The sequence below is a fragment of the Orbicella franksi genome, chromosome 6, assembly GCF_964199315.1.
Source record: "Orbicella franksi chromosome 6, jaOrbFran1.1, whole genome shotgun sequence".
NCBI lineage: Eukaryota > Metazoa > Cnidaria > Anthozoa > Scleractinia > Merulinidae > Orbicella > Orbicella franksi.
In genome coordinates this window covers 18,615,653-18,639,279 of record NC_138150.1, presented here as the reverse complement: position 1 = coordinate 18,639,279, position 23,627 = coordinate 18,615,653, and the positions used below count along the sequence as shown (strand labels likewise).

Here is a 23,627-nt window from a genome sequence, read left to right as displayed (position 1 = left end):
AAACTTGTGCTTGATGAAAGTCTAATCTGCAAGATGAGAGTCGCATACAGCAATGCCCAAGGGCATATCACTTGCACTGAACAACAGAAAATAAAATTCTCTCTTGCCACGTGGCTTGTACCGGTTGTTTGGAAAATCTCTCTGAGACAGGTAAATAATGTTTGTACACTGAGCTTTAAAACCAAGTTTTTATTTTCACAAATGCTTGATTACAACCAAAATAAGTGTCCAATCCAATGTTTTAATCTTCTTCCTTCTGAAAGCACGACACAAACACCAGGGCAGTCAATTGAAACAGTTCTTCAGTGATACTTCCTCTGCATGGAATGTTCTAGGAAAACACAAAATGAGTTAACCATTTAATTTTCGTTTTAACAGACATTCACGAAAACAACCATGCCAAGGTGACTACTCTACTTGTGTGTAAGATTGCAATCAGAGTGTTTTTTTAAAAAGAAAAAAATTAAAATCATAGCTGACAAAAAGCTTTGTTCTTTAGCCACGTCTGACTGCCTATTCTTTTGGAAGTCAGATTCTATACGCTATTAAAGCAGTGTCTTCTTTGTTTAGTGTGCACACCTTCTGAAAATCACCTGTTTAGTTAAAATAATAAAAAGAACAGATTTCTTTGTCATGTCTGATTTTTAAATAAACGGCATCTTCAAATCAGCACCACCTTCAAATAACAGCAACATTTGGGGTGTAAAAATAATGAGTGCCGCAGCACTTATTTGAGTAAACATGGCATGTTGAATCGTAAAATTGGACTCTCTACACTCAGGTTTACACAGTTGATCCTCTCCAGACTAAGATATCCAAGCCTAGCAATGGACAGCTGTTTTGTCCCACTTGAGACTAGTCAGAACCGTGTATGGCATTGTGGACAATAAGAGAAAGTGAACGTGTTTAAAACATGAAATGACGATATGGCACTGCAGTTAGGCTTAATAGTGCTCAGGTTGGCCTAAAATAATATCACTGACTCGACAGTGGATATTTCTCAATAATTGTTGTAAGGGTTGACCCTTACAGACACAGTCACACTCACATCCCACATTGACTCTTACCTGTGGGATACAGGTGTCTGTAAGGATTAACCTTAACAATTACTGAGAGCTACCCACTGTTGTGTCAGTGATATTTAGGCTAACCTGAGCACTACTTAGGCTAACCTGAACTAGAGGACTATTTAGGCTAATGATAGTGCCATTTTGCCATTTCATGTTTTAAACATGCCTAGACTTGCCACAGGTCGACCTCATGAATTTCAGGGTAGAATACTACATGTGGTTAAGTGAGCTTCGCTGTTTTAGGCCGCGAAGGGCCCAAGCAAGTGACAAAGTCGAGAGAGGTCAGCTTGTCTTGCTTGAAGGGTCTTCATCTACATTTCACGCCAAAAATGATGAGTGGCATGACTTGCAACTGGTGTTTCAGATTACATTTGGGAGACTTTACCACAATCGAAACAAATGAACATGAATCTGCTTCTCCTGTGTCTAAAGACCAAATTTGTTTACTCTGTACTAAAGTCATTACGAACAAAGATTTTAAACAAAAGTCGACTACCAGTATATCAGACAGACAAAAAGAGACCAAAGCTTATTTAAATCTTGAGTTATTTGTCGGAAAGGAGATCTCCAGTGATGAAGATACGCATATATAAGCATGAAACCACAGTTCTAGGTAAGATGCTAAAATGCCTCGGGAATCTAGGTTCGAGACCTAGGGCCTGTTTCTCGAAAGCCCCAGAAACTTTTCAGGCCTGTAAAGCCATTTTTAATTAATCTGTATCTAAAAACAGAGGGGTGTATACCTTGTATGAAAAGAACTTCTGGCCATATTAAGAATATATATTAAGAATATGTAAATAAAACAGCTCTGTAATCATAAGGTTTGAGATTTTGCTACGGCATCCTGGATGCAAAAACTTTTCGGGACCTTTGAGAAACGGGCCCCTGATCTTTTATGAGTGAAATCAGCGGAAGCACCACCAAGACGACAGCATTGCTTTTCTCTCCCTTTAAACAAAAGCATACAGAGCTAGCTCAAAAGTCAAGCTTTTTCCAGCTCTCCTTAGAGCAGAAACAAAGACATCTCTTCCGGACAAAAAATATACTGTAACAGGGCAGCCTGTCACTAACTTTTTAGTCACCTGTAACCTTATTCTCCACAGCCATTGCAAATTTGTTACTTTATGGGTGAATTCTATTAACAGCAGGCAATTTCACCTGTGGCATCAAGGGAAAATCAAGCATACTCAGCCATAGCAGATGCTATAGGTTACAGCCCTTAATGACAGCCCTGATACGCTTTCACTGTTTTGTTCTGGTAGTCATGTAAAATAGAATATTCCATAGCCTTTGAAGCTTCTTTAAAATCACTTTCACAATCAAACCCAAGTTGAATTCAGAAGCAAGTCACATTTTGTTGCGTCTATAATAAAATGTGTTGAACAGTTCTGTCCTCAAGGGGATATTCATGGCAACTCTGGTTGAAGTTAAGCGACTCGTTTCTGGGTCGCTAAAATTAGCATCAATCAAGTATGAAAAGTCCTTTGTCCGGCAGGTAATCAATGAACAAGATGGAGGACTTCCCTGAAAGTCTAAAACATGCCCAGAGAAGGTTCTTCTCGGTAATCATGCACCAGTAGTCAGACTTTGAAATTCGTAGTCAGAATTGGCCTCCCTCTAACATATTCGTCATATTCACCTGCTAAATTCTGAGCACACTTTCATAAGTTGTACTCCCTCCATTATCAAGGTCAATCAATCTTTCAGTCACTACTCAATCACAGTCAGTGAGGTGAAAAGCCAAAGGTTTGCTATTAAAGCACAGAGAACCACATAGCTTTATCCAACTCTTTAGTGTGATTCACCAAATATCAGCTGAACTATTGTGGCCTTTAAACTTGGCTTAGTGCAATAAACTAATACATGTATATAAGTTTTTTTACAAGACCACATTTCAAACTTTATTCTGTAAACTCACCTTTTATATGGGGGTACTCCATATAGTAATTAATTGCAATGGCAAACACACAGGCATGAACAAACGGGGTCAGTCTGGCATTCTTGCAAGTGACGTACTTGGCACGGTAGCTGTTCCATATCCTGCACCATCCCTTCCACAAAGGATCGGCTCCTCTGGATAAGTTAGTTGCAAAATAGTCTCCCACGTTACGAATCTTTGTTTCCCCCAACGAGGTCATCTTCTCTTTGGCGTCTTATCCTTAAAACTGTCGAAATTCGACCGTACTTTCTCGCCACAGTACTTCAACCGTGATGTTGGTTTGTGGGTGAAGAAAAATAATTATGGGTTGCAATGTCCCACAGTTCCATAGTGCTCGTATCCTTAGGAGAGTTTCTGCTGACCAGAATGACTTCTTTTGGAGAAATCGTTTGAGCAATCAATATTTATATGCAATTTATGACCGCTAGAAACCAACAATTGGACAGAAATATTTATTAATGAACACTTAAAGTCTCGCTTTGTCTATACGCCCAAGATCAAACGATCAAACATAATTTTTCAGATGTATTTGGCGACAGTGTTAACGGGACTTGTGATTGTGCTAGTCTTGTTGGTGTATTGGCTCAGAGGACGGAAGGATCTATCTAAACCAAGGATTTGTATCCTGGTACTTGGAGACATTGGTAGAAGTCCTCGTATGCAGTACCATGCACTTTCATGCGCAAAGGCGGGCTATCATGTGGATCTGGTTGGATTTGGAGGTATCTGTATGATATTGGCCATTCTGAACAGTACACAGTGGGGAGAAGGTGACGGGGGAGGGGGTGGTATTCGCGTTACATACAAGGCAGGGAGGTTAGAAGTATTTCAGTGCTTTGAGGGTCTTTTTTTGGTCAGTTAAGTTGTTAACATGGATGACTTACTCTATTACAATAATGTTATCATATGTCAAATACATACAATTTTTGCAAATTTTGCATACACGTTTACTTTGGCCGTTGGGGGTGGGGGATTGAACAGGTGTGAAGGTGCTGTAGAATTCACTGGTGATAATAGTTTTGTTGCTTCTTTTTGGCACCAAGGAAGTTGGGGTAGGCTTGGGAAATTTTCCTGAATTTTGTTTGATGATAAAATTAATAAGATTTTGGTCTTCTTTATCTGGATGGCGACTGGGAGGAAAGCAACATAGAAAATGCTGCAGAATGCTGGTGTTGGATCACACTTCCATTTGCACCACCCTCACATCAATGGTTTTCTAGTAGCACCCCTGTCCTGCATATACCAGATATCATAACATATTGTGGGTTATCTCTTAAAGGCCTTGTGCAATGATTTGGTGGTTCTATTGACTTACAATTGGAAATTTGGCCAGGGAGGCAAGGCGATTACTGTGGGTGCAGCTTCATGTAGATGTAGCCAGCTAGTGATTGAAGTGTGTATGTTGAAAACTGCCAAGGGCTTGCACTTGCTCTGTATCCATCCTCATTCAGTAAAACTTGGCCCTTGCCTCTTAAGCACACCCCTAATGAGGTTGGGGTTACTCTGTGGCATTTCATGGTATAAAATAATAAAATTTATTTATGTGTCTGTAATATGGGTTATGGACCAAGTCAACTAAGCTACTAGAATCAGTGTCATGGTTAAATCAAAACTCAGTGTGTGACCATCAAGCATCAGTGTGGCCTGAGAAAACAGGTGCCCTCTTTGAGTATTTGTCCCTTTCCTTCTTTCCCAAAACAAAGGTACATGATTGCATGAGATTTGAGCTGACAAAGAATTGAATACCGAATTTTGAAATAAATAGTGCAGCACTAGTCTAGAAGGTCACTAGAGGAATCATGTTTAGTGCAGATCATTGGCACGGAATCTGTAGGCTCAAATCTTGCATTCTTCTCTCAGGTATTTAGAAACTGGCACTTGAAAAAAATGTTTGCAGGACATCATGAGAATTGAAACAAGATTAATGTTTCAAATCGTTTTCAGACAAATGACCATCCAATTGACTATACAATACAAGGGTTACTACAAATAAAGCAGATGATAATGCTAACCTGTTATATTTCCCTAGCAGTATTCTATTCTTTGAAAAGTTTCTTTTAGAAGGAAAATTCTTACTTCTTTTTGTCACTTTTTTACAATTTTGATTGGTAATTTTTTGTGTTCTTTCACTTCATGTATTTAAATCATTATTCAGGATCCAATCCCATCAAGGAACTAGCAGAAAGTGAAAAAGTCACCATAAATACATTGCCAGAATTTCCAGAATTGTTTAGAGGTAAGCAGAACTCCTAGAGAAGCGTCTATTCATTTTAACCAGTTGAGGACTTTAGGAGTGATTCACCACCAGCATTTAAATTTACGGGTCATTTGTTGATGTTGCCTGATGAGTGTGGTCACTCTTTAACCATACAAAACAGGACTGTAGCAATAAAATGATGAATCACTCCTGAAGTCCTGAACTGCTTTCAATGAATATATTATAAGTTACATAAGTTACATAACAAACAATGTAGTGTTTTTGTTTTGCTGCTCAGGGATCATTTGTGGATTTAAAGTTTTAAAACTCTGTCTGTTTTCTCCTTGGCTTGGAGAGCATAGAGCATGCTTTCAAGTGGGTACCTAGAACATGTACATACACCTGGCAGGGCCCACTGCAACTGCAAGGCAATAGCATCCTGTGCAAATTTTCAAATTTTGAACTTAGAAACTGCCCAAGGTAGCAACTGATAATGGCTTTGAATTGAGTACTTTTCTTGTCTGGATTAGAACTGAATTTCTTAATAAAAATGAACAGATTAACAGTTTTAAAAATGCATTTTCCATTAGTAATTTTTATTTTTTCATTATAGGTTTGCCCAGACTGCTATTTTATGTTACAAAAGCAATCATCCAGTTTCTACAGCTCTTTGTAATTCTTCTTCACTGTGGATCACAGTGCACACATATATTAGTTCAGGTGAGTGACAGCCTATTGTGATATTCTTATGTCAAGATCAAATGCTCCAACTGCCAGGCTTCCTACATTGGTAAGACTGGCAGAAACCTTAACATGAGACTGACTGAACACAAATAAGCCACGAGAAAGTGTGATGTCTACAATCACATTGCTGTACATCATTAACTAACAAACCACAGCATTGCCTGGGACTCTGCTCAGTGCTCAACCTACAGTACAAACTATTTTCAGTGTCTGACTCTGGAAAGCTGGTACACTAACTTAGAACAAATGCCTCTTAACAACTACTGGCACCTTACAAATGAGTAATTCACGACATAAATGAAACTGGCAAATGGACCTCTAACAGACCAACTTAATTTGACTAACAATAGACCAATCAAACATCAGTCCATCCAGCAACAGTTCTTTTCAGAACTACCCTCAGGTGGACTATCACACTATATGAACTACCGGTATTCTCATTTGTGTAGCAAAAATGTGCATGTGCTTATTGCAATGCAATATTTTAACATGAATAAATTTGTATAGCACTAATATATACAATGTAAGTAAATTCCAAAGTGCTGAATGCTATTTAAAATAACTTGTTGATTTAAGTAGTACAAATATGTACACATGTGTTTAATTAAGCAGTTTGATTTGACATTAGCATTTAATTTACTGCACTTGAACATAATAATTATTTTGTTTGTGAGGTGCATGTGTGGATGGGGCAGGAGGTAGTTTGAGTTGTAATTAAAAAAAGTAGCCCAAAACTGTGTACCCAAACCAACACAGAGCTGCTGAAATAATTAGGTATTTTATAAATCCATAAGATTCAGATCTAGAATTTTCATATATTTACATCAGAATCCTCCAGCTATTCCATCCTTGGCAGCAGCCTGGTTTACAAGTCTGTTGTGTGGCAGCAAATTTGTTATTGACTGGCACAACTATGGTTTTACTATACTGGCTCTTGGAGTGAAAAATCCCCAACATCTGCTGGTGAAGATAGCTAAATGGTAGGTTTCTGAGTGGCAAAAGAAGAGGTGTATATCTTTAAGCAATGGTCAGCATTTTTAATAAATTTCTGTCCATAAAGGAGATGTTATTTTTCTAAAAGCTGGGTTAACATTCTAGAATTGACCGGAAGTGACTCTGACTAACGCAGTTAAAAAACTAAACTGTAATTACTGTGGATAATTAAGTTAATTACTACAAAGCAAATGAAGATCCCATTTAGCACTACATTTTAATTCTTGTTTGTTTCCACCCAATGGGATGAACCAGTGGCCATTACCTCCTCTATGTCTATGCAAATTATACAGTGTCCTTGAGAATAAGCCATATTATACTCTGACTCCCTGCAATGTACATGTACAGGAAACCTAGGATGCCCTCGAGTCCTCCTTCTACTCTGTACTTATCCCCTGGGAACCCATTTCACTAATAATATATAGTGCCTGTATACCCTCTTGGTATGATATGAATGATGTATTTATTACTGGTCACTGACACATTTTTTGTTTGCAGGTATGAATTCTTTTTTGGTGGCATGTCATCAAGTAATCTGTGTGTAACTCAGGCAATGAAGAGAGATTTATGGGAACACTGGGGAATCAGGTGAGGTCATAAACTAAGCAAACACGACACATTGTGGGGTGACTAGCTTGCGTTACAAATACAAGTATGTTCACAAATTACAGGCTTGACGTTTTTCAGTGAGAGGATACGAATTTTACTCTGACGTCTTAGGAAATGTTCACAGTAATTTGCATTTTTGGTGAACTAACAGTGTAGTGTTTGTCATACTGGTAATACTGTATGTACATCACATTCTTAAAATTAACACCCTTAAGTAGCAGAAGTTATTATCCTAAATAAATAGAGTAGTTGGTAGATCTAAAATACGGGTATGCTGGTTTGGAACAGTTTGGAACTGGGACTACGTGAAATTCAGTCATATACTTCACAATAGCACAATTCTGAAAACAATAATTTTACTACATGTATTTTCACGTATTATCTAGTGAGGACTGAATCACCATTTCTGTTTAGAGCCCACACACTGTATGACAGGCCTCCATCACGGTTTCATGAAATGGACCTTTCTACTCAACACAAGGTCTGTTATAAAGGAGTTAAACATTTGTGACTTTCCATTATTTTTATCTCCAATAGGAAATAGAGACTTTATTACACTCTTTGTAATTAGCACAATATAGACATAATGAATTTTCACAAAGCTACATGTAAGCTGTGGGCTCTGGATTAGAATATAAACCTGAGCTTTAGCTACCTTTAGCAAGCTCTCAATGTAAAAAGTTTACCAGACTGCACAACAATCCAGTTAGCAGTCTAGAATGATTGCAGTATTATCAGTTCATGTAGGTGTATTTTCATTGATTAACTCACTTTTTGATTGTGGTCACCAGTTGTTCATGTTCTGTTGAAAAGCACATTGCTACACATAGTAACAAAGACATCTACAAACCAGTGTACATGTACATGTACATGTACATGTACTTCAATAGGCGAATCTTTGCTGATGTCATTGTTTACATTTTTCCTCATTAACATACGACTTTGCTCATAGAAGGCATCATGCTAGACACGATTTTATTACAAAAACTTAAAGAGCTTGTGAAACTTAGTAAGTGGTGAAATTTTTCGCTCTTTGGATGTAATATTCAAGGAGAAATTGGCTTTCAAAAACATCAAAATTTCTGGGTGGCAAAAGTGCTAATACGCTCATACATTCTTTGTAAAATTTTGAGCTTTTAAACCCTCATTGCACAAAAAGTATTCAATACATCCTGCTCAAATTCATTGGGACAGTTAATCATGCTGTGCCCTTTCAATATTTAGTATTAATCTCTTTGTAGCTCCATCAGAAACTGTATCGCTTATGGTAATGAGGCAAATATTGTAAACAAAGATTCTCCTATTCAATGTCCATAAATATATATTACATTTATGGAAATTAATGAGGTGCATCACTCATTACCATTTTTGACATTATTTTCCAGCTTTTTCAAAAACTTTCCAAGGAATATGAAGTTTTCAGAACAACAGAGAGGTAACAAGGTTTGCACTTCTAACTGTAAGGGTGTCGTTATAGTTGAGAAAAGTGTGATAGCCATTTTATCGTATCTCATTAACAAGTATATTTCCCTTTGCAAGCCCTTCAGAATACAAGACAGATGTTGAGTCCATGACGGCATTTACACTTCAGTTAAAAGATGGAAGAATTCTTTACAGGCAAAATCGGTCTGCTCTTCTGGTCAGCAGTACAAGCTGGACAGGTAAAATTTGACAAAAAATTACAACAGTTTCATCAATCCTGAAACTGCTTTATGAAGACTGAGAGATACTCAAGTCCAGTTTGTGGAGGTGACATGGCCAAGAACATGTAGTTGGAGAAGTGAACTTGGAATCTGGATTGTCCTTGATTTAACTTCCATTCTCCTCTCACTATTTTGCACATGTACAGTGCAACCACTGCATACACATTGCCGCAGCATTGTAACAATTTGTTTCTTAAATGTAAAGTACTAGTACCACAAAATATTACAATGTACAAAATTAATTGATTTTTACACTGACTGTGATGTTGTGTCTTTACACACATATTATAAATTCTAATTTTACTAACGATACTTAAGCACTTCTTCATTGGATGCTCAGATTAATTTTACATTGATTGCAATGTTCTGTTGTTTTAACACAAAAATTATTTGCCTCTTATTTTTGCAGAGGATGAAGACTTCTCCATCTTACTGGATGCTCTTGAAGGTAAGAAACAAGAACTTGCAAAACTCTTGATCTGTTTTGAGGCAAGAAAATGAAGACTTTCACTTTTCTCAAAGAAATGCTCCCATCCAGGGGGATACTAATAGCCCTAATTACTTCATGTTAAAGATAACAGGCTTTAAACCAAATGGGTGTTCACTGTGGAGGCCAATGGGTCCAGCTGTGGATGTCTACTTTTCAGATAATTTATTCTTTCCATACTGCTGGCTAAATTGTTGGCTTTAATCATCCCCATTGAAAACGTTGGTCTTCCAGTTTTCAAATCCTGGCTAACCACTTGACCAGTACTTGTGTTCATGAATAATCAGGCTCCTAGCTCTAATAACTAGGACAACTTTTCAAGTAGTTTATTTACGTAGGCTCAATTACCAGCCACTGTTTGGGAAAGGAACCCGCACTCCTCCCCCAAAGCCAGGGAGGAACATAGACCAGACATGAGAGAGCGGCAGAAATCAAGCCTATTATTTATGGAATCTGTCCTTTTGTTCTGAAACAGCTTACGAGAAATTTATCACTGAGGACCAAGAAGCTCTTCCCTCATTAGTTTGTGCAATAACTGGTAAGTACAATATAAGTGCAGAGCATATCACATTACTTTATTAATTGTGTAACATGGATAAAAGGCTGACCACACTGCTCTGTGTTTGCTTTGTGTTCCTAGGCAAAGGACCATTAAAGGAGTATTATCAAACAATTATCAGTACAAAGAACTTTAAGCATGTAAAAATCTGCACACCATGGCTAGAGCCAGAGGACTATCCAAGGCTTCTTGGTAAGTGTTATTGCTTCAACACAGTAAAACTGTACTTTTGAGATAAAGAAATAAACACAGTTCATTAAAAAAAATAGGGAAAATTTCGAGTTGTGTTAGCTGCTGTAGGTAAAGCACTGTATTTTACAAGTACAATGATGTGTACAGTTACCTTTCTGTTAAGTTTGCTGTGGAGCCCAAAGAAAAGATTAAAGAACATTAAAAGATTAACGTCACTACTTTTATTATAATGCCAAGATCAACATGGTATACGTATTTACCTTCAGCTTCAGCTGACCTTGGTGTATGTCTTCACAAGTCTTCATCAGGACTTGACTTACCCATGAAGGTTAGTCAGTCAATTTTGTCAGCAATGTTTCAATGTTCAGGCTTCTTCATTCTTTGATCAATCTTTGCGTGCATCAAGATCTACGGTGAAGATGAATTTTGTTTTCATGTCAGGTGGTAGACATGTTCGGCTGTGGCTTACCAGTGTGTGCTATACACTTTGAATGGTAAGTAAGTAAAGTATATCAGGTGCTATTTTACGCAAAACGTTGTCTTGATAAAGTGCATTTAGTTTGGGAAATTACATTGTGTGACCTGAAATATAGTAGTATCGAGATATACAGATTTCCTCTTGATACGTTGCAAACTAACATAGCCAAGACTAAACGGCAGCTCATCAACTTGCAGTTATAGGCTACGAAATTGAAACTAAGGTTATGGTAAGGGTAGCCATTTCACTGGAGACTTAAATTTTCTCAGCAAAGAGCTGAGTGCAATTGTTAAGGACCGGCATATATTGCAAATCTAGTCAGAACAGCCGTTACTGAGAAAAGGGAAGCTCCCAATAACTCCTACATGTAGGTCGTAGTTACTGACTTGGTCAAAATTTGACTTTTAAAGACGGTATTTACAGAAACTGACAGTGATATGATGAAAAGTCAGCTTAGCAATTTTCATATTAACTTTTACAGCCTGCATGAGTTGGTAAAACATGAGGACAATGGGTTGATTTTCCATGACAGTAAAGAGCTAGCTCAGCAACTTAAGGTAAGCTTCTCAATTAGGTGTTGTCTGTTTTGGTCAACACGTTGATTGATATCCCCGATAGGATCTATTTTACACTTGTGTCTCTTGAACTAAACACGGGAAGTAAATCTGCTGTGAAATTGGTGGTGCCCAAAGGAGACCATCGTGAAGAATAAGTATCATTTTTAACGGGTCTTATTCAAGACGAATAGTGTTTGAAAGAGAAGAGAGTAAAAGTTGTGGGAAAATGTAGTGCGATGACTCGGATTATCTTTTCCTAGCCTTATTTCTTTCGTTGTCTGTTTCTTTTTCAGAAACTCTTTCGTGGCTTTCCCGTTAGCAAACCATTACTCACAAGTTACAGAGAAAATCTAGCACGTTTTCAAAGGACTCGATGGGATGCAAGTTGGAATAAAATCGTCTTGCCATTACTAAAAGAAAGATGACGGATCTTTTAAAAGATTAAAGTTATCGTTTCGCAAATATTGTTCGTAACGAAATAAAATAAATTAAATTTGAAGTTAGATTTTTGCGAAGCCCATCCAAACAAGTTGTGCCTTTTGGAAAATGTGAATATTTTCAGGCTGAGCGAACTGACTCTTAAAAAGTGAGTAATACACGTATTTAAACACGTCGACTCGTAATAAAACGTTTTAAGTTTAATTCAGTTATGCTGCAAATGTAAAACGTCTTCTCTGCTTTATTTTTAACTTGATTTTAGCTTTACTGCTGTTTTCATCTAAAGAAAGCTCTAAAGCTACATGTATCAGTCTAACCTTCATAACCTTCACCTCTTCTCGCCTGAAAATTAAACATTTTCAAAGCAGTCCCGGCCGATTGGTCGTTTGGGAGTCTCGACAATAGCACGCTAAAAGCCGTTGTAAAAGCACTAGCCACATGCACAGTCGAGTGTGCTATTTCTGTAGGGTAGTCAGTACGTGTTGCAGGTATGTGAAGCAGGGACTAGCCCCATCGAGAGTACACATAGGAGGTATGTTGCAGGGATAGTATGCCCGCAAGCTGGTGCACAGGGAACGGACTGAGGCATAACAATGTGTTGTAGCGGAGAGAGTTTGCAGAGCCGAGCACACGATGCGACATTGAAAATCAGTTGAGGTCATTTCGTTCCGGCTTCATGACGCACGAATTCTAACCAGCTGAATTTCATGCGACATGTGACGGGGACAAAAGTTTTTCCCCGCAACAGACCTTTAATTCGCAAACTAAGAAAACGGGCATGTCACACGAAGAAGACTGTCGCTGCAACTTGTCGCTGCAACCTGTTCCCTGCAACATGTCTCCCAGTGTGTCCCGACCTTAAGCGTTGCTGTTGACGGAGTTTTATCAAATAATTGGTACGAATTGATCGGTGCTCTGGCATTACCTTTAGTATAGGACCTGATAGTTTTGCTTGATACTGTGGGGCCGAGAGAGCGATACAGGCCACGAAGGACTTCGCACATCCCCGTCTTTTTTTATTTTACTACAAACGGGTTCAATCAAAAACTACGCGCTTCCCTGCTGCCTCTAGTTAACTCCTCAAGCTTTCGAACATCACCCCTCACTATCATGTCAGAGGCTGACCCCTTTGAAGCGTTATCCCGTGATGGGCCATCAATTTGTCAATGTACATCGCAGTTTGACTGTCTTTAATGCATGAAACATGGTCGGCCCCACTCCGTTGCATACCATGTACATTCCAGGCATATTGTCAGCAAAATATAGCACATAAGATATTTATCATTCTAGAAGAATATGACAAGTATATCATTCTTTAAAAAACGTTTAAAACAGATCTAAAAAGTAAAATTGTCTCTCTCTTTTTAGATCTGTTTTAAACGTTTTTTAAAGAACTATGAGCACAGATCGCTCCAACAGTTTTATTTACGTGTATCATTTCTTGCTTGCATTCAACTTTAGAAACATGCCTAACCTGCAGATAAACATGACTCGCTGCAGTGGGCGAGACGAATTGTTCCATCCATCGAACAGAGAGACATTACTACTGATGTATAATGTGCTTGCGAGTTGATAATCCGTGCAGTAAGTCAGGAAAGACAAACGCGAAAGATAACAGTCGCACATACTTAAATACTTATCAAACGACCGTAAAATCAGAGTATCGTGAGTGAACGGATAATTAATGTCTCGGAGTGTTTGTGACCTTGCGATAAAAACGATAACATTTAAAACACGAGCATTAATGGTACGATTGGAGGACATTAATTCATTTGAATTACAAGATAAGATCAGCCAGAGTCTGGTTGTTAGAAAAGGTTATCCAGGATTACCGTCTATGCCCGCCACTGAATTCAGTATTGAAAGCACTAACAATGATTTGTGTCATGTTTTCCTCCAACATTTGTATTGAACTTTAGACTAAGTAAAACTGTGAAGCAGCAGTTGGTAAAAACCTCCTTAAAATAAGGGGAAAAAAACACCTGGGCGACTTTTTGTCCGGATTAAAGAGCTAATCGGCTTTCGGACAGTCGGATCTGCTGTCGGATCCTGGCTCTTAGTTCTTTAACTAATACAACAAAGCCAAATAAGTAGTTTTAAAAAAATTGCCAGGTCACTCTCTGTTAATCCCGCGTGGTTAGCGGGTTAAAACTACGGATTGTGTCCCGGTTCGGGTCACTGTGTTGTGTTCTTGGGAAAAGACTCTTACAGTGCCTCTTAGGCTCGATTTCCGCCGCTTACTTGGCTGGTGATCAAACCTGAGTGCCTCTCTCTACCCAGGAGCATAAATAATTACCGGCAAACTGTTAGGGAAACCCAATGGACTAGCATCCCAACCAGGGTACAGTAGAAATACTCCTGGTCGCCTCATGATATAGAAACCAGAAAAAGCTCCGAGAGTTATGGACTACTAGGCAAGCGAAGACTCCTACTGTTTTAAATTCTGTCCTTGGATTCGATACTCTGCGACACGAAGAGTCCCCGGCGCCACTCCGTCCGCGCCCACACACATGAACACATCCCTTCAGCAAGATATGGTTCGATGTATGGATTTGTGCAATTAAGGTGGGATGCTCCCACTTAAGCTTGTGTACCTTCCTTTGCGTTTATACCAGAAAGTACTACGGTAAACCAAAGAAACCACAGAACTTCCAACTCAGTCCGGTTTGAGGAAAGGCGTTCACATCGTCAGATCTGACATGTTCTAAAAGTATGCAAGGTGGATACCTGTGACTCAACGGGCCTATCTCCGGGGCGTAAACGACTATTCGTCGATGAAATAGTAAAGTGGGGAGAAGCGTTTCGTGACAACCCTAATCACGGTTGCGAAGGAGACTATTAACTAACTAGCGCCAGCCACTTTGAATTTCTAATTGTCTCCCATATTAACTTGATAAGTCATTATATCAACATTCATATTCTCCTCACGAGATTTTATTCTACGTTAAGGGTTTTCCCATTGGTTACCTCTTTTATCTCCACAGGTGTGTTGAAAGACTTGAAAGTAGAGGCTTAATTGCCACTGACGCCGCGGGAATAAAGTGATCTACCAGCTGAAGCGGAGTCACCATTAGGGTTATTTTTAAATCGAATTATTTGTTCTACAACTCTTGAAGCCACTTAAACGGCGTGGAATACACTCTTTTTTATGGGAATATTGTTTTTCTGACCTTGGCTGAAAATTTAATTTTTTTTATCTACCAATTTTAGGCTGAAAATATTCTTGCGAATATTCTTACATTACAGCGTTTGACATTTCCATTTTGGAGTGTATTGGGGTATAAATTACAAGCGTTTGGTGTCTCAGGGATGGTAATTTTGGAGCCAGCCTGCAGGCAATAAGGCCTGATATGAGACACATAACTTCTTGTAGAAATGTTATCAGCATTGAACATACGGTAATTCTGTTTTTGTTGTTTTTTTCGCCGTTTAGAGAAAGGAAGAATTTTTACGGTTGAGTTCAACGCATCTAATTGTAATGTCAACACAAACAAATTTATTCTTTTCAAGATCTCAGCCTCGAGTATATTCTTAAAATGTTCTTTAAAATTTCGCAAATTTCAGCCTCGATATTCTTGTAAAATATACTCTTATAAAAAAGTGTAACTAACATAATACGGTTTTATTGCCACGTTCTTTTTTTGTCACTACTATCATTAATATGAATCGCTTTTTACTTCAATATATTCACTCCACGTGAGCGAGTCTTCAGCTGAACAAATGAACCAACTTTCACTCCCTCGCATACAAATTAAAATAATCTTCTTTTGCAAACACTGATAAACAGAACTAAATTCAGGAACCATTAGAGGAATTCGTAAACAATTCACAAACCGCACTTTTACAAGGGAACTACTTCGGCTTAAAATCGTTTATCCCGTTTTGACAAGTTTCAACTTCGTCTACGCAGAGCTCCTTCTTTTATCAATTCTCGAATGTACCACAGTAACCAGTAACGTGTTTAATCTAAATACTGTCAAGGCTCTTCAGAATGGAATTGTTCCCCAACTCCAATTACAAAAAGTTTAGTTTCCCGTTAAATATATGTAAGAACTCTTTTCAGTAATTTTTTTTAGTGTCAGCGATTGTTGACGAGTTTTTGACAGCTGTTGTTAAGTACAAAAGCAGATAATTCTAAGTCGCGTTATCGCATGTAGGTATATTTTTTCCTAGCAGAGTAATATGTACTACAAACAAAGCTCTCTCGCTTTGTTTTTTCAGGGCCTTAGTAAAAGTTTAGTGTTGGCTAGGCAATAGTCTCTAATCGCCGTCGATACTCTCTCGAAAACGCTTATTGATTCTTTTACTGCGATAACAAACTTCCAGCGGAAAAGACCGAAAGCCTCACCAGGTGCGCGTATTAAGTGGGTCTTCTGACATGTACACCCAAATTGAAACTTATTTTAACCTCAAAAGATTACTCATGCAGCATAACTGTAAAACAATTCAGCGGTTATGTTATGGCAGGGTCAGCGCTTGACATTTTAATCTTCTTTAATGGCCGTCAAACACTGGAATTTGTAACCTTTCCGATCATTTAAATACAGCAGATATGGGAGATAGACAAGCAGGTTCAGGGAATTAGCGAGGAAAAGGCTGCCACAGAGCAAAAAGAAACCAAATGATGAATCGTGGGCAAAAATTATTCAGTTTTGTTCCCACAAACTTCGATCGGTAAAAGCATAAAACGATATAGCACGCATGTGATTTGAATATCGTAGTGTTTCTCTTTCGCTTTTGAAGTCCAACATACACAAAGCCAACCACTTCCCCAGCTGAACAATGCACGGATATCCAGACAAAGAGATTGAAGTCGGGTCACTAAAGTGTCGCCACGTTACCAGCAAACAAAACCGCACGGTTGCCAATTCAACCGATGGCAATTTTGACAACCTGTGTAAACGCCAAGAGCTGTGATAAAATCAGCGATGGATTGTTTGAACAGGAAAGAAAGGATCGCAGACGGGACAAAACCTTATTGGTTACAAAACAGAAGTATCTAAAGGAAGTCAAACCAGAAAAATTCCCGGCGTAACTGAACGAGGCCTCCATCCTTAGATGTATCGAGATGTACCACCGTCCCCCCCCCCCCCCCCCGCCTCTCGGAATTTGAGTAAAAACATTACCTTTTGTGGTAAAAATGAAAACGTCGGCAAATTAATGTTTTCAAAACAAACATCATCCGAGAACACGTTCGAGGTTGTATCATGTTACTAGAGGGTCGAAGCTCTTTAATTTTAAATCGTAAAAGAGTATGTAACTGATATCAGATTATGACTATAACTATTTGAATACGGTTTTTTATGAAGACTATTAAAAAAAAATAAAGTAAAAAATAAAAACGCAGATGTTGAGAGACTTCTGTCGCAAATTATGTAAACTGAACCAAAGGATGAAACATATATTAAACGAACTGGCATAAACAGACCAACACAAAGAGTTAACAGTGTCCCCGGGGTGTACAATTAAGATAACGCAGTAACGAACTCAAAGTGATATTCCTGAATTATTAGTAGTTCGTGACTTCTGATGGCTATAATTCAAGACCTGTCATTGGAAAAGTCATTGATAAAGCCATCTGTCGGCAGTGAGCAGCACTCAGCAGCGTCTGATGCGTTGTCTCTTGTCCGCCCCTGTGTGCGTGATCTTGAGAATGAAAATGAAACGGGCGTTGCCGCGTCGACGGAAGCCAAAAGGATTTACGAGGGCTTTTGAAGTCCCAACCACAGGTTTAAAGGATAAAAAGCTAGCTATTCTAGAACGAAAACAAACTGACCACGGTTTTGCTCGTCGAAAAAAGGGATCAACTATATGAGTAGAATCTCTCCGACCACATGTTGTCACAATAAATGATGCATAACATGACAAGAGCTCGACAAATTAAATGGCTTTATTACATTGACAGGCCACGCAGTCAGAGGGTGTTACCTCCTCTCATTTCCTGCAGGCCTGGCTCCTCATATTCACATAGCTACACATTTATACCACAATTGTAGCTGGTGGTCATTACACGCCTTAACTCTTGCTCGAGCGCGTTTTTTGATCGCTTGCTGATTTTCGTTCGTCCTTTCGGCCACGGTTGGATAATCGCAAACCGTTTCTCGCCGCAGTGTATAAGGCTCCTCTAATCGAAAAGAGACTATCATGGCTCCCAAGACGTTAAAATGGAATCTCGGGCTTTTAAACCACGCCACAAAGAAATACCTCACGCTGGAGACGTTCGGTTTCAAGCTGAACGTGGACGGAACTTCGCTGAGGAAGAAGCAGATGTGGACGCTTGAGCAGGACGAGGGCACGCAAATCTGCTACTTCAGGAGTCACTTGAACAGATACCTATCTGCGGATCGGAAAGGAAACGTAAAGTGCGAAGAAGAAGAACGGAGCGAGGAAACGAAGTTCACGGTCGAAACCCAAGCGTCTGGAAAATGGGCCGTGAAAAGCGTATACAACGCTTACTTTGGCGGCTCGGGTGATCAGCTAAAATGCGAGGCTAAGATATCCGACACAGAGCTGTGGTCTATTCAACTGGCCATGCACCCGCAAGTCAATGTTATGAGCTGTAGAAGAACACGCTACGCGCATCTCAACACCAAAACCGAGACTATAGAAGCCACTGAGATCATTCCGTGGGGAGCGGACGCAATGTTAACGCTGGAGTTCGACGCAAACCAAGGAAAGTACGCTTTCGTGACGAGCAATAAAATGTACCTAAACAGCGACGGCTCGCTTCACGAGGACCCCGGAAAAAAGAGTCTCTTCACCATCGAGTTCCACGAGGGGGAGGTGGCCTTCAGAACGGACAAAGGCAATTACCTCGCGGCTGTGGGAACGGGTAAAATTCAGGCCGGCAAAAACACCACCGTCGGTAAAGACGAGCTGTTTATTATTCAAGATAGCCCACCGCAGATTTCTTTCATCGGGCAGAAAGACCGACGGCTGTCGATTCACCAAGGTATGCATGTACAACACAAGGTTGTTTTGATTTTCTCCTCGACTAAACTCGCTTTATTTATTGTACAAATACAAAACTTTTACCGAGGTCGGAGAGTCGTCGATAGTATCGACGTGGTTCGAGATTTCACTCACTAAAATGCAAATTCTCTCGTGTTTGCGGATAAATCAACAGGTTTGAAGACGCTTTGTGTTAAGCCCTCAATTTGTTTGTTGCGGTGGCTGCACTGAAAGGCCAAGATAAATGGATTTACAATCGATAAACTTAAGCACGTGCAACGTAGCGCGTCTCGTAGAACAAAGCGAACGCCAGTTCATGAACGAAAAATTAAGAATAATAGCGATCACCCTTATAGGTCTTCAAAGAAGAATTGATCTCTGTAAACGAATATCACGGAACCGAAACTGGGTCAAGACTTAAGACAAAGAATTAGCAAGATAGGGTTTCCTACCGAGTTCCACGCGGCGAAGTTGACCCAACTGTGTACATAATAATTAGAATGGAGTTTTAAAAAGCCTGGGAGCATTCATCCGTGAATAACGCATGAAAAAACAATTATGACTCCGGTAAGGAAACCAGCCTAGGCAAGGATTAAGACTGGACATGGGCGAGTTGCTGCAAACTTGACAAGAATTTCCGTGCACAATGGAATCAGCTGATGAACATAGCGCCAGTAGACTATATTGATCGCGCGTTCGATCATAAGGTTATTGGTCACGGAATCTCTTTTCAATTTCAATTTCAATTACAGACATCGCGCGCGATCGAGCATGCATCGATCAATCGAATGGTTTCACCTATAACAGTTGGTTTTCAACGATCAGTTTTGTTGCGCACAGTTTTGCGTCTAAAATTTCCCATTTCCTCCCCAAACCAACCAACCTTTAACCCGAGCAGCGTCACAAAAATTTGTTTTTTTCGCATAACTGTTTTTAATTCATTTGATGTTTCGCTCGATAAATTGACTGTTGATCGTATCAAAATCTGCCCGAAACATTTCTGAAGTGTACTCGACCGACAAACCAATATAACAGTGATGACACTAAACAAGTGAAAAGTAAAATTGCACATAATAATTGTCGATAAACTAACTAGATAAAAAGCGAGCGATGACAAATTTAAAGGCAAATGAATTGATAACTGTGTATTTTTTGGCCTCTCTGAACTGCAAGTGTTTTGTTGAATTCCTCCCAATTTCATTACCTTAAAAGGAAATACATCAGTATCAATGCTGGTGCGATAAATCTGAAGCTTTTAATCAATCACTGAGCCACAGATTAAATAATAATGTCTTGCGGTTTATTATAATACACGATAACGTTTGTACGGAAAGGTGTCTTGGAGCAAACAAATAAAATTAATAAAAAAAATTACAGTGTAAGTCCGTTCAAGTTCCGACTATATGAAGAATAATTGCAATATTAATATTTGTTATCTTGAAAATATGTCCGGTGTGCTCGACTTACAGTTTGGTAAAACCACGTTGTTTTGATAATAACATTGACGATATGGCAGAATTGGAATGTGATCATGGCTTACCTCAATACAAGAATAATACCTTAGTACAAAAATAAAATATGATATGATGTTATGTGTTATGATATCAGATCTTGTGACACTTTTTCCGTTTCAAATTAAATCCACAATTATTTTTATATAAAAACAGTTACAAAACAGTTTTAGCACATAAAAAGAAAGCTAAGACTAAATAAAACAGAAAGGAAAATATTGTATTGGCTTTATCCAACTCTTGGCAAACAATGAAATTTGTCTTTCATCCTACTCTTTTGAGACTGTACCGGTTTGTTTTAAGAAAAACTTCGGAGGGTCTGGCGATCATCCTCTCTCCCTTTCCCCCTGATTTTCTTAATGATTCTGTATGATTCCTTTTCGAAGAACTTGGTATTTCCATGAAGGCGTAGTCACTGCAATGGCTACAGCTTTTTCTCTTGGCCCAGGGGTATCCATATTGACAGGGAGTTTCAAAGGATTTTTTCAGGGGTTTGGAATTGATGACTTCTTTTTTTTTTAGGGTCATCATTTTTTTCCAGTATAGGCCTGGTCATGTCAGGTTCTCCAAGAATCACATTGTCCTTATTTGCACGTTGCCATCTTTTTGTTTTTCGTCAAGCCCTACCCCTCCCCCGCTAGGGCGATGACTTCCCCACATACATAAATGTTTGTCATTAATAAAGTATTTAGCACACAGACAAGTCACCAGGTGTGTTTCTAATGTGTTGCAGGCAACAATCCCCATCCCCTCTAATTATGTCAAATAATTTGCCAGTGGGGAGAGTGTTTCCTCAAAAGCACAACAAAGGAACACTTGTAAGGTTCAAAACCCATTGACTAGGTGAAAATGTTGATCCCGGATATATTGTAATGACTCGTTTAAATATTGTGTCAGATCATACTAAGATTAGATTAAAGAGACATTTACATTATACCTTCTGTTCCTTGTCCTCTTAGGCATGGACGTGATACTAAGTCGCCGTGATGAAATGGAAGACACAGAGATTTTCCAGCTGGAATTTGACAAGGCCAGTGACAAGGCGAAAGTGGCAATACGTGGAACCAAGGGCAAGTATTGGGCTCTGGGAGACTCTGGTGTGACGGCATCAGCAGACACTCCTGGGCCTAATTGCTGGTTTGAGCTCGAGTGGCATGGTAAACAGATAGTGTTCAAGGCGCATACTGGAAAGTACATCACGGGAAAGGACAATGGCCATCTGATTGAAGGCAGCGACGAAATTGATCCAGAGAGAGCATTTCACACTGTTGAGCTAGTCAACCGACCAATGCTGGTGCTCCGCGGTGACCATGGCTTTGTTGGAGTCAAAGCTGGAACGGATAAAATTGAGAGTAATTACGCTAAATTCCACGTCTTCAACGTGACATGCAAGAATGGCATGTACAAGATCAGTACTGACGCTGGAAAGTTCTGGAGCACTGATGATAAGAATAACATAGTGTTGTCAAAAGATGAAAGTGAGGCTCAAGAGTTCAGTATTGAACTGCCCAAGTACAACAGAATGGCAATAAGAGCACCTAATGGAGACTACATTCAGGGTCATCAGAATGGATCCTTTACCGCCACAGGAAAAGAGCTGGGAAAGAACACTTTATGGGAATACTAAACAATCTGACAAAATGAAACTTTGAGCTCAAAGACAATATTTTTGAAAACAGTAAGTTAAAATTTATTATTAATATCAATTTCTATTAAAAGCAACTAAAACTAAACCATAACCAAAGATCATAAACCTTTCAGCTCTTAGATTTTCAGATCTTGGCTGTTAGAAATGCATTTTTTAATAATGCAACTTGGAAGAATCGTCTGACTAAATGAATGTTTTTTGTTTATGGTCACTTCTACACCACAATGGTGATATACTAACCCGATTGTTTTCACATTTATTGACCTATGCAATTTATATTGAAAAAAAACGCCATTTTTTAATGGCATGATCCTGAAGAATTTATCTTATAAAGTAAATCTTGAAAAATTTATCTTATAATTAAGTAAATGTGGTAACTGAATGATACACAAAAGCATCACAGTAGGCATTCAAACATTAATGCTTAACTGTAGCTTTTGATTAAAAATATTTTCTCCTTTTTTAAAGAGAGCATGGGCAAAAGCATCCTCTAAGCAAATTAAACTACATTATCCGTCCAGTTCAAAAACAAGAGACTTAATAAATCAACGTAAATGTGCCTATTAATACACAGGGTGTCAAATAAGTTTAGAAGTAAATAGCAAAATGTCTTATGTAAGGGTGTACGGTGAAGAAAGGAAAAAGAAAAAGTTGTGACAAAACCATTAAAAAGTAACAATTTCTGGCTCTGGTTGAAAGCCACAAAAACATTCTGAATACAGGAAGTATCTGTTATTAATGCAACAATTAAATATTTACGGTTTGGTTGAATTAATTTAATTTTCAGTACAATGGAAGTTTCCTTTATAGGTTACCAGTATTTAGGGTTTTTGTTTTCTACACAAAAAAAGTTGTTCAATTTTCTGTCATGACAATAATAACATAATTATTGGACTCAGAATGTTGCACTTAGTAATGTACAATAGTGGGAAATAGGGAAGTCCTGTTTGTAGAATTACATTTGATAAGTCACTCTCCATTTTTCAGAAGATCACTTTAAGAAGTGTATGAGGGACACTTCTTCCTTGCTCTTCCTAGAAAATAGAGCTGTTAACATGAACAGTTAATTTATGGTAACACACCCATTAGAACAAAAAGATTGGTTAAAAATATTAGTGAGCAAATTCACATCAAAAGAAGATTTCCACACATCACAGTTGCACTGATTTTTGACTTCTTCTTGACATGTGAACTTGTAGCTATGTAAACTTTACAACTGTTATGAAGTTCAAATAAATATGCTGCATTCCTACAGTAGTTTGCATTGTTATGAGCTTAAGCTATAACATAGTAGTCTCAGTCATTTTTCATGATGCATAAAATTAGCTTTAAAATGTTGAAACCTCAAATAATGGTTTACCAAGGTAGAGAAAGTGAGTGGCAATGTAAACCAAAAAACCAACAGGGGTGTTAAAAGGATGCAGAGGACTGCAATGATTTCAAACGGTCAACTTGAAATACTGGCATAGTGGCTGGTAAATGTGCTTCTCAGACTCATTAATAATTCATCAAGTGAACACAAAGAACCTGGTCTTAATTGGCATAGATTTT

The 23,627-nt window shown here is 38.6% G+C and overlaps 2 protein-coding genes and 1 long non-coding RNA gene across 3 annotated transcripts; 2 read left to right on the top strand and 1 right to left on the bottom strand.

The window, feature by feature from the left end:
- Nucleotides 1-174: 174 nt before the first annotated feature.
- LOC145489198 (uncharacterized) lies at nt 175-3,307 on the bottom strand. The gene is made up of 2 exons (XR_014049578.1): nt 2,989-3,307; nt 175-331 (listed from the first exon to the last, which is right to left on the bottom strand). It is a non-coding gene; the product is annotated as an uncharacterized LOC145489198 (long non-coding RNA).
- A 79-nt stretch (nt 3,308-3,386) lies between these two features.
- On the top strand, nt 3,387-15,002 carry LOC145489196 (chitobiosyldiphosphodolichol beta-mannosyltransferase-like). Its single transcript, XM_081468130.1, has 15 exons — nt 3,387-3,731; nt 5,165-5,245; nt 5,820-5,926; nt 6,779-6,930; nt 7,442-7,531; nt 7,967-8,033; nt 8,938-8,987; nt 9,092-9,213; nt 9,665-9,703; nt 10,218-10,280; nt 10,383-10,493; nt 10,760-10,821; nt 10,935-10,987; nt 11,453-11,528; nt 11,822-15,002. The coding sequence occupies exons 1-15, from the start codon at nt 3,533-3,535 to the stop codon at nt 11,951-11,953; spliced, it is 1,404 nt and encodes a 467-aa protein (XP_081324256.1). The 5' UTR covers nt 3,387-3,532; the 3' UTR covers nt 11,954-15,002.
- Nucleotides 15,003-17,927: 2,925 nt separating this feature from the next.
- On the top strand, nt 17,928-23,333 carry LOC145489510 (fascin-like). Its single transcript, XM_081468492.1, has 2 exons — nt 17,928-18,918; nt 21,388-23,333. The coding sequence occupies exons 1-2, from the start codon at nt 18,111-18,113 to the stop codon at nt 22,053-22,055; spliced, it is 1,476 nt and encodes a 491-aa protein (XP_081324618.1). The 5' UTR covers nt 17,928-18,110; the 3' UTR covers nt 22,056-23,333.
- The last annotated feature ends 294 nt before the right edge of the window (nt 23,334-23,627 follow it).

Excerpts from the sequence above, each read along its gene's own strand:
- LOC145489196 (XM_081468130.1), top strand. The coding sequence starts at position 3,533 with ATGTATTTGGCGACAGTGTTAACGGGACTTGTGATTGTGCTAGTCTTG. Across the intron at positions 5,927-6,778 it reads GCACACATATATTAGTTCAG|AATCCTCCAGCTATTCCATC; the intron begins GTGAGTGACAGC and ends TATTTACATCAG. Across the intron at positions 9,214-9,664 it reads CAGCAGTACAAGCTGGACAG|AGGATGAAGACTTCTCCATC; the intron begins GTAAAATTTGAC and ends TTATTTTTGCAG.
- LOC145489510 (XM_081468492.1), top strand. The coding sequence starts at position 18,111 with ATGGCTCCCAAGACGTTAAAATGGAATCTCGGGCTTTTAAACCACGCC. Across the intron at positions 18,919-21,387 it reads ACGGCTGTCGATTCACCAAG|GCATGGACGTGATACTAAGT; the intron begins GTATGCATGTAC and ends TTGTCCTCTTAG.